Source organism: Melospiza georgiana, chromosome 2 (genome assembly GCF_028018845.1).
Source record: "Melospiza georgiana isolate bMelGeo1 chromosome 2, bMelGeo1.pri, whole genome shotgun sequence".
NCBI lineage: Eukaryota > Metazoa > Chordata > Aves > Passeriformes > Passerellidae > Melospiza > Melospiza georgiana.
This window is the reverse complement of record NC_080431.1, coordinates 86,132,269-86,143,719: the sequence shown is the minus strand read 5'-3', so window position 1 is coordinate 86,143,719 and position 11,451 is coordinate 86,132,269. Positions and strand designations below refer to the sequence as shown.

Below are 11,451 nucleotides of genomic sequence, written 5' to 3'. Positions count from 1 at the left end.
GTAAGGCAGTTCAGAACTACCTGGCAGAGGCAGCATGAAATAATGGTCCAAGTCATGAAACTCAGAAGATTTTAGAGTCCTAATCACTGGGGGTTTAATCAGGAGCAACAGACCCAGGCACCTGGAGAATGTTAGGGTCATTTTAGAAACTAAGGCAGGAAAACTCCTGATAAATGGGGAGAATTCCTTTCAGTATGGGAGCAACCTAGTCTGGTTATTTTGGGGAAAGGCCTAACGGTTTTGGGTCTGGGGCTTTTTGATAAAGATTCTCCCTCATATCTGATATTCAAAGTGATAGCTGGAAAATCATGTTGGTACTTCTTTAATTAGCCTTTTGGGATTTGAGTCTCTGGATTACAGTCTGTCCACATCACAGAAACTTATTGCATGACTGTGGACAGTGGAAAGGTAGTCTGTGCGTGATTTAGCAGGGGGAGGACTGCTGGGAGGTTTTTGGTTTTCAAAGCCCTGACTCTCAGTCCAACACTCAAACTGGAGCCAGACAGCCTGGCAGCATTGTTTCAAGAAGACCACTGCTGTGTCCTGGGCAGTGGATCCAAGCAGCTGTGCTGCTGGACCTGGTGGCTCTCCAATCACCTCCAGCACAGCCCTGGAACTGGTTTCAAGTGTCCTTTGCTGTTAGATTGTTTTGGTTTCAGCTCAGAAGGCTTCTGCGTTCTGAGACCCTGCTTTAGTTGAATTCATAGCTCACAGTCACCATGACATCCTGTTTCCTTTATGTTGTTTCTGGCTCTGGACGTACATCACACCTCTGGAAGAGTGACTTAGCCTCCCCCTGAACCCCTCCATAACAAATTCTAGTTTTAGCTGCCATCCTGGACATTTCAGAGCAAGCTCCTAGCAGTCATTAGTGATTCAGGCCCCAAGAAAGCAGAGTTTTGCAAAGATTGGCTTCATGCTGCTGCTGACCCATGTTATAGCTGTGCTCTCTTCTCCATCTCCTGCTCAAAGCAAGCAACAGCACTCACCTTGAAAAGTTCTTTTTCTTTTCACTTAACAGCCAAAAACCCCAAAACATTTAACTTTCAGTGTCACTGTGATATTTTCTAAAAAATCTGTTTACCAGGATTTCTTCTCCTGGGAAGTTGAGAAGCCTCAGAGAAAAATGTAAATAATAGTTATCTGATTGCTTCTCCTTGTGTTTTCCTGCTTTGGAATGTGGTAGGTGAGTCTTTCATTGCTTCCATGTGAATTGTGTTTTCTTAACGACCAATCACAGCCAGCTGTGTCAGACTCCCTGAGTCTGTTACAGGTTTTTATTATCATTCTTGTCTAGCCTTCTGATGTCTCCTCTCTTCCTTTAGTATAGTTTTAGAATATAATATAATATAATATAATATAATATAATATAATATAATATAATATAATATAATATAATATAATATAATATAATATAATATAATATAATATAATATAATATAATATAATATAATATAATATAATATAATATAATATATCAGCCTTCTGAGAACTTGGAGTCAAATTCTCATCTCTCACCTCATCCTGGGGACCCTCACAGCACCACAACACTTTCAGAGATGTTAATTGGGTTTTCTCTAATACTGACGTTATAAGTTTGGGTCCAGGAGAAAAAAAAAGCCCAACAAAGTTAACAGATATTGAAAAAAGAATTTCAGTTCTGTAAAACTGGTGGAAACGACTCTTCAGCTGTGGCTAGCAGTGTTAGCTGCCATATGAATAATAATGACTCTCTTTCATTTCTTTACTAAAGAACCTTTAAAAAAGCATTTTCCACTAATGTGTATAATGAGCATTTTAATTGTTTAACTATTTTTTGTTAAAGTCTCAGAATATCCTGACCTTGAGACATCTGTGGCCTTGATTTCCTTCTTGGGACTAGAGACACTTCACCCTGCCCCCAATTGCATAGTTTGCAAAGAGGAAAATGCAGAGTTCTTAGCATTTTATACAAATAATTTGGCCTTTAAAACTCCACACCCTAGTAGATCTAGTTCCTAAACCACCTTCCAAGTGAAAAAAAGATAAGATGTACCTTAAGGGGAAGCACAGATTCAGACACAGTCAGTAGTGCTGTTAATGTCACAAAAGAAAGCAGGCAGGCTGGTGTGTTCGCCCTGTCCTTTCCAGCGTGCTTCCTGGTGACGACATTTGGTTCACATTTAAGGAAAGGGAAATGAAGGGAAGGGAAATGAAGGGGAAATGAAACTCAAGAACTCGGCTAGTTTAGATTCACAGGACGTAAACCAACTGTCTCAAATGCACCTCACTGCTCTCCCAGAACTCCATCTCCAGCTGGTCTCACAGCTACACTTCTCTGACACGTATCTGAAAGCAATGATGATTTGATCTGTCTGACAATGCTGGGATAGACAAGATCAGACCAGACAAGACAACTGGGGTTGCCACTTCCTTCCAGCTCCATGCTCTTGACTATTGTTTGGGATTTAGGTCAGTGTCAATGATTATAGATCCCTCTTTCAAACTTCAGAGGAATGATTGTCAGAGTTTTTAATGTGGACTAAATTACTTTTGTAGCAATTCCCTAACACTTGAACTACATAACCAGCAACTGAAAAGAGACATCTGCTGCCACAGACATGAGCCATAGGCAATGTCAGTGTAAATGCCTGATGTTTGGCAATAACATGCACAATAAAAAGCAGAGTCTTTCAGGGGAGATACAAAGCAGGCTTAAATGTTGGCAATTTACCAGCTCTGTCCATAGTAACCTGCCATCTTCCATCTCCATACGATCTGCCCCAGAGAACCTAAACTGCAGTTTGGTCCAAGAAAAAAACCAACACCTTCTACTGAAATGTACAGTTTCAGTCTACAGATTTTAGATATGGTTTTAGTGGATGCTCTCAGCTAAAATTAGAAGTACTCAAAAGGTCCTATACCACCTTAATTTGTTCCTTTTACCTATATAGTCACATTTAAAAAAGACTTAATTAGTGGCTGGGACCCTGGCCAGTGTACTGAGCACCTCTGTTCTCACCATCACACCTGCAGATGTGGTGTTAAATGGGCTGATCAGTTTCTCTGTGCTGCAGAACATGTGCCTGCCAGGGGAAACTATTGCAAGGTGCTTTGAAGCTGCCCACAGCTGTGAGCTGCGTGGGACTTTGAGGCAAAAGTAGCTGAAAGCACTTGTTCTGCTTCATGTGTCACAATTTGGCATGTGGCACAGAAATGTGGAAATCTACCTGCTGGTGTGGTTATGAACACGTCATTCTCTGGGCAGCAAATTTTTCTGTTAATAGATTCACCACAGATTTTAATCCAATTAAATTGCTGCTTTAGTACCCCCCCCAAAGGATTAGAAGTGTTCCTGAAGTAATTCTTGAAAGTTTAGCCTTTTTTTCCTGCATTTACAACTATTTGTGCCATAGGCAGTGACAGGACAGAGGCCTGTTCTGTATAAATAAAAGTCATCTGTAGATTTATTTGGGAGCACTCTTCTAAGCATGCATGTACAGCCAGTGATTGCTATCTGTCCTGAGCTATGCACATTTGAGTTCTGTCTTGCTGTAAAACAAAGCAGGTTTTAAGAGGACTTAATTTACAGGACTGAGGTACAATACAGGGGGTTTTCCCTAGGCTTACCCTATTAACCTTTCACTGTTAAGCACTTTCACTGATCATAAATTTGAGAAGCAGCTTATGGATTTCAGTAGAAGTTTGTCTTACTAGGAAATATTCAAAGCTATCTCTGAGAAACATGTATGTTGTTAGCGGCCCTTAAGGGATTCTTAAGGGATCAAAGTTCTCTCCCTATAGCTTTGTAACTGAGCTCTATAGCTTTGTAACAGAACTCAATACAAAGAAAGTAGGATATAGCCTCTGTTATCTTCTAATGGTCCTTCCTGGCCTTGAATCTATTCATTGTAATAATGGAACCATCCAGACTTACAGGGGGTCTCTGTCTCAAAGGAAAGGCAGTGTTCCACAGGATGTCCAGGCTGGCCTGGGTGTGAGGTTGAACATCAGAATATTTTCACATATTACTTTTATGAAGATACTGATGAAGTTTACTTTCATTTGATAGTGTTAAAATTACAGTACTTTGAAATGGACATACATTTATTTCTGTGGTTTTACAGCCCTATGAACTGTAGTCATGAAGGAGAACAATGTAAAAAGCTTTATGTGTATTTTTTGATAGGAAAACAGCACTCTGATACATATCAATGAAGTAGTAAAACTTCAGGGATCTTCTTACTATAGTGTGAACACAGGTGACAACAGTTTTATGGTTGCTTTGGGTTTATCTTATTCAAAATAAAACTGACCTCTACATAGTTGTCCTTGAAAATATGTTTTGTTGGTTCATTGGTTGTTTATTTTTTTTCCTGAAAAAACTTAATTTTTTTACTTATCAGAAGAGCTCTTGGAAAACTGGGGGCTGCAGCCTGGAGGTGGACAGTGCTCTAGAACAGGGCTGCTTTGCCCTACTCCCTGGCCAAACAGGGCATCAGCACATGGAGCCCTCAGCAGCTTGACAGTGTGGCTGGGCTTGGCCTGAGAACACACATACGAAGACACCGAGCTGAAAAGATGATACAAAACTTGGAAGAGCTCTTGACTCCCTCAAAGGCAGATGTCCTGCAGAGAGACCTCGATAAATTAAAGGACTGGGCAATCGCCAACTGTATCAAGTTCAGCAAGGGAAAGTGCCAGACTGTGTATCTTGAATGGGGCAGCCCTGAATGTATGGACAGACCGGGGAATGAGTTGGAAAGCAGCACCATGGAAAGGGACCTGGGGGTCCTGGTCCATGGAAAGGTAAACCTGGGCCAGCAGTGCCCTGCAGCCAGGAGGGCCAGCCCTGTCCTGGGGGCATCAGGTCCAGCATCACAGCCAGGCAGGGGAGGGGATTGTCCTGCTCTGCTCTGAGCTGGGGCGGCCTCACCTGGAATATTGTGTGTAGCTCTGGTCACAACATAAGGAGGGTATGAAGCTGTTAGAGAGTGTCCAAAGTAGGGTAATGAGGATGGAGAAGGGGGAAGCTGTATGAGGGGCAGCTGAGGTCATTTGAGCTGCTCAGCCTGGAGAAGAGCAGACTGAGGACAGAGCTCCCTGCAGTTACAGCTTCCTTGTGAGGATGAGAGGAGGGGCAGGCACTGATCTCTTCTCTGTGCTGAAAAGTGACAGAACTCAAGGTGATGGCCTGAAGCTGTGTCTGGGGAGGTTTAGGTTGGATATCAGGAACAGGTTCTTCCCCCAGAGGGTGGCCAGGCCCTGGAACAGGCTCCCCAAGGAAGTGGTCACAGCACCAAGCCTGGCAGAGTTCAGGAAGTGTCTGGACAACACTCTGAGGCACATGGTGTGATTTGGAGGTGGTGCTGTGCAGGGCCAGGAGTTGGACTTCATGATCCTTGTGTGCCCTTCCAACTCAGCATATTCTGTGATTTTACAAAGAGCCCGGCCTGGGCAGCACCGGCGGCTCGTGGGTGTGGGTGCGGACGGCGAGCGCTCACCGGGCCCCGGCAGCCGCCGGCCCGCTGGGGGCAGCCGTGGCGCCCCGCAGTCCCGCCCCGCAGTCCCGCCCGCCGCCTTCCGGGGCCGGCCGGGTCCCGCCTGCAGCCGCCGCGATGCTGCTGCCCCGGGCGGGTGGTGTTGCGGGCCGGGTCTCGCCGCCCCTGGCCGCCCTGTCCCAGGTGCTGCGGCTGGAGCGGAGCCGCCGCACCGCGACCGTGTTCCCGCTGCAGAAGCTGGAGCGGTACCTGGCGCCCGGCACCGACACGGCGCCGTTCCGCCTCTTCCAGCCCGGGCTGGCCACCCTGCAGCGCGCCGAGGCGCTCTTCAGGTCCGACCGCGGGCACCCCATCGACTACGTGAGCTCCGCCGTGCGCATGGACCATGCCCCACCGCCGGCCCTGCCCGAGGTCAGGCGAGCGCGGCCCCGCGGCCGGGACCGTGCCGGGGCAGCGCCTTCCCCCGCGGCTGGGCCACCCCAGGCTGGGCTCAGCTGAGGGGGTAAAGGGGTGGTGGGGTGGTTGTGCAGCTCTGTCAGAGCGCTGCGCAATGTGCGGGGCACTTAGTGCTGCTTTTTAACAAATCGTTTATTTGTTGTTGTTACCCGTTGTGCATCTCGGCAGCCTGGCATGTCCGTGGCTGGGAAGTGACCAGGACTGGCTGCAGCGAGAGGTGGGCAGGTGTACATGTGCCTTCTCTGCCTCTCCCCCGGCAGGTGTGCTTCATCGGCCGAAGCAATGTAGGGAAATCATCTTTAATCCGGGCCTTGTTTTCACTGGCTCCAGAAGTGGAAGTTAGAGTGTCAAAAACTCCGGTGAGTCACGTTTTTAACTTCTCTCCCTTTGCATCATAAGCTGGTACCAGTCCAGAGGATAGGGCTGAGAAGGGTGGGGGGGAACAAGCTCTTGAGTAGCCTGAAATGACAGAAAGTGCCGGCTCTGGTAGCTGTCCTCATGGCCGGCACTGGCCTTGCTCTAGCACAGGAAGAGGCAGAAGGAGCCCAGCCTAGCTCATCAGGCAGATGAAGGAGCTGCACTACCTGAGCAGGTGTGCTGTAAAGGCCTTTGAGAAGAACCAAGCTTAGAGAGCCATTAAGGTATTTTTAGTCCATTTTATGATTAGAGCTATGTAGGATTGCTACACGGGTAGGAGACTGGGCAGTTTAAAGCATTTTGGGGGGGCAGGAGTCTGGTATAGAGATATTTTGCAGAGCACCTCCTAGTACACTGCTTAAAGCAGCTTTTTTGGAAACCACCCCTGTGCTTCATCTTGCCTCAAATCCTCTCTTCAGGGCCACACCAAGAAGATGAATTTCTTCAAAGTAGGGAAGTACTTTACTCTGGTGGATATGCCAGGATATGGCTATCGCGCCCCGCAGGACTTTGTTCAGATGGTGGAGGCCTATCTGCAGGAACGGCACAAGTAAGGGACCCACCTGTACCTCAGCACAGGGAAAGCCAGACTGACACCCCTGTACAGCATCATGTAATGACGGGAGAAAATGCAGAGGTGTTGCTGCTTCCATCCATTAGTTCTGACATCATTTCTGCCTTGTCACTCATTAACGCTCAGATAGGTCAAAAGAGCAAGAAAGATTGAGGTGCTGCTCCATGCTGACCCTTAGTTTCCATGCATGACTTTTCTTGGCTCTTCCTATCCCCAGATCCCATGTTACTTGTTTTTGCTTATGAATTTGGAAACAGCAGAGCAGGCATGAAATAATGGTGACAATTACTGTTGCTTGTATTTCTGGCAGCTTGAAGAGGACTTTCCTATTAGTTGATGGTGTAGTTGGACTCCAGAAAACAGATCTTACTGCAGTAGAGATGCTGGAGGAGTTTGGGATTCCTTATGTGGTAGGTAATGGTTCATTCTTGGGTTGGTTATAAGGTACAGGTAATCTAGAAAGGTACTCTCCACCTGAGCTTATGCAAGTTGACCTACCTAAGCAGTTATCCTTTATTGTTAATAAAATAGGTTTATAATGTGTTGAGGAAGACAAATGATATTTAAGAGGGGTTTTTATGTGGTTTATTAAATAGATTTTTTTGTCAGTGCTCAGCTTGAGCAGCTTGAAAAGGTGCACTCCTTATGCAAGCCATAGTTTTGGTGAACTGTGTTAGACTATTTTTTCCCCTAGATATGACCAGAGCTTTCAGACTGCTTTGTAAGACAATCTAGGACTCTTACAGATGTTCCAGCTTAGCAGCAAAATAATCTTACTTTCTTCTCTGAATCCTCCCTTTCTGGATCCATGCAGATGGTGTTAACCAAAATTGACCGAGCATCCAGGGGATTATTGTTAAAGAATGTACTGGAGATCCAGGAGTTTGTAAAGGAGAACACACAGGGATGCTTTCCTCAGCTGTTCCTGGTCAGGTAAAGTTCCTCTCCACTGCTGCTGTTGGATTTCTGGTGATGAGTTCAGTAGGGCAAGATACCAGCACAAGTCTGTATGGTCTACAGGCAACACCTCTTTGTGCCCCAAGGACAGAGGGTGGGCTGCTGATTGGGAAATGTCCTTTCCCTTCTTTCCCCCTTCTCTGCAAGTGAGTGAGGTTTGTTTCCAAGGGTGCTTCTTCCTTGGGCCTTTCTCAAAGCAGGGCAGCAATTCCTGTGCTGCATGGTAGCAGGCTTTCCCATTTTATTTGGAGCTGTGGTAACAGTAAGAGCTGCAATTGTTGGATTACATAGCCAAAGTGCAGGCTTTTCCCAAGGTGTACTCTGAGACGTGTGACTGAGCACAGCCAGTGGCTGTTTGTCTTTATTACTCCAAGACACATCAATATGTGGCACTGAACATCTATGCCTCTGTTTCCACAGTTCTGTGGAGTTCTCGGGGGTTCACTTGCTCAGGTGTTTTGTAGCCCATGTTACTGGAAACCTGCCAGCTGAAAAGACCTGCTGATCTGCTTGGCTCATCAGGAACAAAAGGTACCAAAACCAGAGGTCTGGGGTTTTTGTTGCAAATAGCCCAAGTTACTATATGGTATTTTTGAATAAATTAGTATTTATAAAGCTATTTTTTTTCTTTATTAGGTTCATCAGTTCAGGAAGTTTGCAATGTGAATTAATCCAGGTTATTATAAAACTGTTTCATAAAACCTACATGATTGTGCTAAGGAGAAAAAAAGTAGGTAACCTCCATAGAGAAGGGAAGTTTTAATACAGCATTTCCTCTCCCTACACTGAAATGTTCAAAAATCTGCTACTCCATGCCTAACCTCCACTATATTTAGGGTACTAGAGACAGTCTAGTAATATCATTAATAAAGAGGCATTTAATCTAGGAAAGAAAAACTACAGCCCTAACATTAAGCAAACTGCATTGCTCAGTTGAACTGTATGATACACAGAGATTTACTTCTCACAGCTGGGGTTAGGGTTAGGATAGCAGGGGCCACAAACTACCTCCTGTGCAACCTACCTGCTCTAAGGCCATGCAGAGTGCAAATAGCCAACCTGTTTTCTGTGAAGGTGTGTTTGATGTCTTGTATATTTTACTTTTGTAACTCTTCTGTGTCCTATGTTCAGTAGGTGCAGCAGGATAGCATGCCTTGCTTGCAGACATTGAGTTGTCCCTGTTCTGCAAGGATGAAGGAAAGAACACATCTTTTATGGGATCTGCTTTTCTAGGAGTGTTGGCTTGAAACAGAGTGGAATAAAAGACCGACATCTAGAGGAGCCCTATCCTGCACACTGTCATGAGTCAGTGCTGCATCTACCTTCTGTTTTGAGATCCAGCATGAATTTCTGCAGCTCCACGTGGATGAAATGCCAGATCTGAGGCACATCATCCATGATCTGTATCAGCTCTACCCTGGCAGCTGAAGCACAACACTGATGTGTCCTGTACACTTTAGGGAAACTGCTTCCCACAGCAGCTGTGTCTAAGAGCACTCCAAACTGTCCAGTTACAAGGCAGAACTGGACAAAAGGACAGCCATCAATAGCAGCACTCATACAAGAGAACTGAGTCTGAAGCTATGAAGTGTCTGTGTTGAACCCTGGCACTCAGTCTTTGCTGTGTCTTAATGTGGCCAAGGCTGGTTATGCAGTTGTCAGTTACTTGCATCAAGTGTTTAAACCTCAAGAAAGGAAAGTGCTTTTCTAAATAACTCTGACAGTGCAAAAGGACTAGAAATACCACTTTCACTATGCAATTTCTTGTAACACACTAGACACGAGACAAGATCTGTTTTCAGCATACATGTAGGAACAGGAGCATGTGATGAATGCAGTAAATGTGTCTCTCTAGCTTCTGCATCTTAGTGATCAAACTTGTAATTCTGTAATCCTAAAATGCTGCAGGGCAAACCAGCCCAAGAGATGCATGATCCTAGAAATGGAGTAGTGGCTATACAGATGAAACAGGTGAAAGTGAACACTTCAGGAAGGGCCTTTTTGTAGAATCTTTAAACCAGGATCTTCCAGAAACATCAATCTTGTCAAGGCTGTAATTTTCAGGGCCTCAGCCTTGACTGAAGAGCCTCTGAAAATAACCCTGAATTTGCAAAAAAGTGCAGTTCTAGTTTAAGTCCTTCCTCAGAACAAAACCCATTAAATTTCATTACAACCCCTTACAATGCTAGGAAGTCTTTTACTAATCACTTAAATACATTAAATATGTCCTGTTAATCCATTTGTACAAACAAACTGGATGTGTGTGCATGGAACATTAGGTACCATCTTCTCCAGAAGAACCAGTTTTACCTCCAGACACATCTTGGTTTTATTCAGAAGTGCTTCAGATACTGGAATAACTCCTGCATTTTGGTCAGCCATTTGCAGGAGCCAATACTGCAGTTTGATTCTTGAGTGTGACAATGCCCCTGTGACAAAACAGTAAATAAAATCAAGTCCTCTCCCTAAACAGTAAAACTTGGATTTAAGTGCCTTTATGGAAATGGGCTTTGGGAAAGCTGGTGTCTTGACACACTACTGGACTTTTTTTTGCCAGGTTCTTAAGGAACCAGCTGAATTGCAAGGTGAGGAGCTGCACTTTCTCAGGCCAGGGACACAAAAGATCTCCCTTTCTTTCCCCCTCATGATGAGTGGGGGGGTGGGCCTGGGAGCATACAGATACAGTAGAGCTCATTTCAGTTTTAAATTCAAGTGTCTTTAGTTGTTAGCAGTGTGCAAGCTTTACTTAAGGCTCCTGTCATTATGTGGTAAAGCTACGCCTATTCTGCAGCTGTTGTTTACAGAAATTATGTTGCATATTAGCTTCATTGGAAAAGGATTTCACCTTGTGCATCTTTCCTGGTCTTTCAGCAGTACAATCTCCATTTTCTTCCTCTACTCTGTCATGTGTCTGGTCTGGTGTGTCGTCACAACCCTGACACTACAAAGACAGTATTTTTGCAAGTGTCCAAAATGAGAACGCTGCGGTCTGGACAGGTGCGCTAGTAGCTCTGTAAAAACTGGTAAATAATTGAGCTCAGAGCATAGAAGCCAATGGGTCACACACCTGTTGCATGGCAGTTTCAAGTGGAACACAGCCCGAATGTATTTTGGAATGTGTCCAGTTTAACATCTTTATGAGAAATCTGGAAGAAGTGCATTGCTATCAACGTGCCTAGGGCACCAAACGGGGGAACAGTGGACCTGCACAAGGGCAGGGCTGGAGCAAAGGGGTTGACAGCAACTATGAAATACAACAGGTCTGGAGCACCTCCCCTACAAAGACAAGTTGAGAGAGTCGGGTGCTATCCAGAAGGTGGAAACCTCATAGCAACCTTCCAGTACGTGAAGGGAGCCTAAAGAGAAGCCAGATGGGGCCCATCAGAAACTCTAGTGCTAGTACAAGGGGGAATGGGTACAAACTGAAAGAGGGGACTTCCCTTGGGCAACCTGGTCTCATGGGAGGTGTCCGTGTCCACGGCAAGGGGGTTGGGATTAGATGGTCATTAAAGGCTTTATCCCAACTCTTTTACATTCTATGATTTTGTGAACATGGGCAAGTGTGCC

The 11,451-nt window shown here is 45.3% G+C and overlaps 2 protein-coding genes across 4 annotated transcripts in view; both read left to right on the top strand.

The window, feature by feature from the left end:
• Window positions 1-6,217, top strand: part of SLC35A5 (solute carrier family 35 member A5) — a 162,866-nt gene extending 156,649 nt beyond the window's left edge. Inside the window, exon 9 of the transcript XR_009114193.1 lies at window positions 6,197-6,217. The gene's annotated coding sequence lies outside the window, so the exon portion shown is untranslated. The remainder of the gene's footprint in view (window positions 1-6,196) is intronic.
• Window positions 5,578-10,362, top strand: GTPBP8 (GTP binding protein 8 (putative)). 3 transcript variants are annotated; one of them, XM_058019312.1, is made up of 7 exons: window positions 5,578-5,891; window positions 6,197-6,295; window positions 6,773-6,903; window positions 7,238-7,337; window positions 7,742-7,860; window positions 8,305-8,415; window positions 9,118-10,362. In XM_058019312.1, the coding sequence occupies exons 1-6, from the start codon at window positions 5,598-5,600 to the stop codon at window positions 8,387-8,389; spliced, it is 828 nt and encodes a 275-aa protein (XP_057875295.1). In that variant the 5' UTR covers window positions 5,578-5,597; the 3' UTR covers window positions 8,390-8,415; window positions 9,118-10,362. The 3 variants fall into 3 exon arrangements, with proteins under 3 accessions (XP_057875295.1, XP_057875294.1, XP_057875293.1); XM_058019311.1 differs by having other exon boundaries at window positions 9,019-10,362; XM_058019310.1 differs by having other exon boundaries at window positions 9,016-10,362.
• The last annotated feature ends 1,089 nt before the right edge of the window (window positions 10,363-11,451 follow it).

Excerpts from the sequence above, each read along its gene's own strand:
- GTPBP8 (XM_058019312.1), top strand. The coding sequence starts at position 5,598 with ATGCTGCTGCCCCGGGCGGGTGGTGTTGCGGGCCGGGTCTCGCCGCCC. Across the intron at positions 6,296-6,772 it reads TTAGAGTGTCAAAAACTCCG|GGCCACACCAAGAAGATGAA; the intron begins GTGAGTCACGTT and ends TCCTCTCTTCAG. Across the intron at positions 7,338-7,741 it reads AGTTTGGGATTCCTTATGTG|ATGGTGTTAACCAAAATTGA; the intron begins GTAGGTAATGGT and ends GGATCCATGCAG.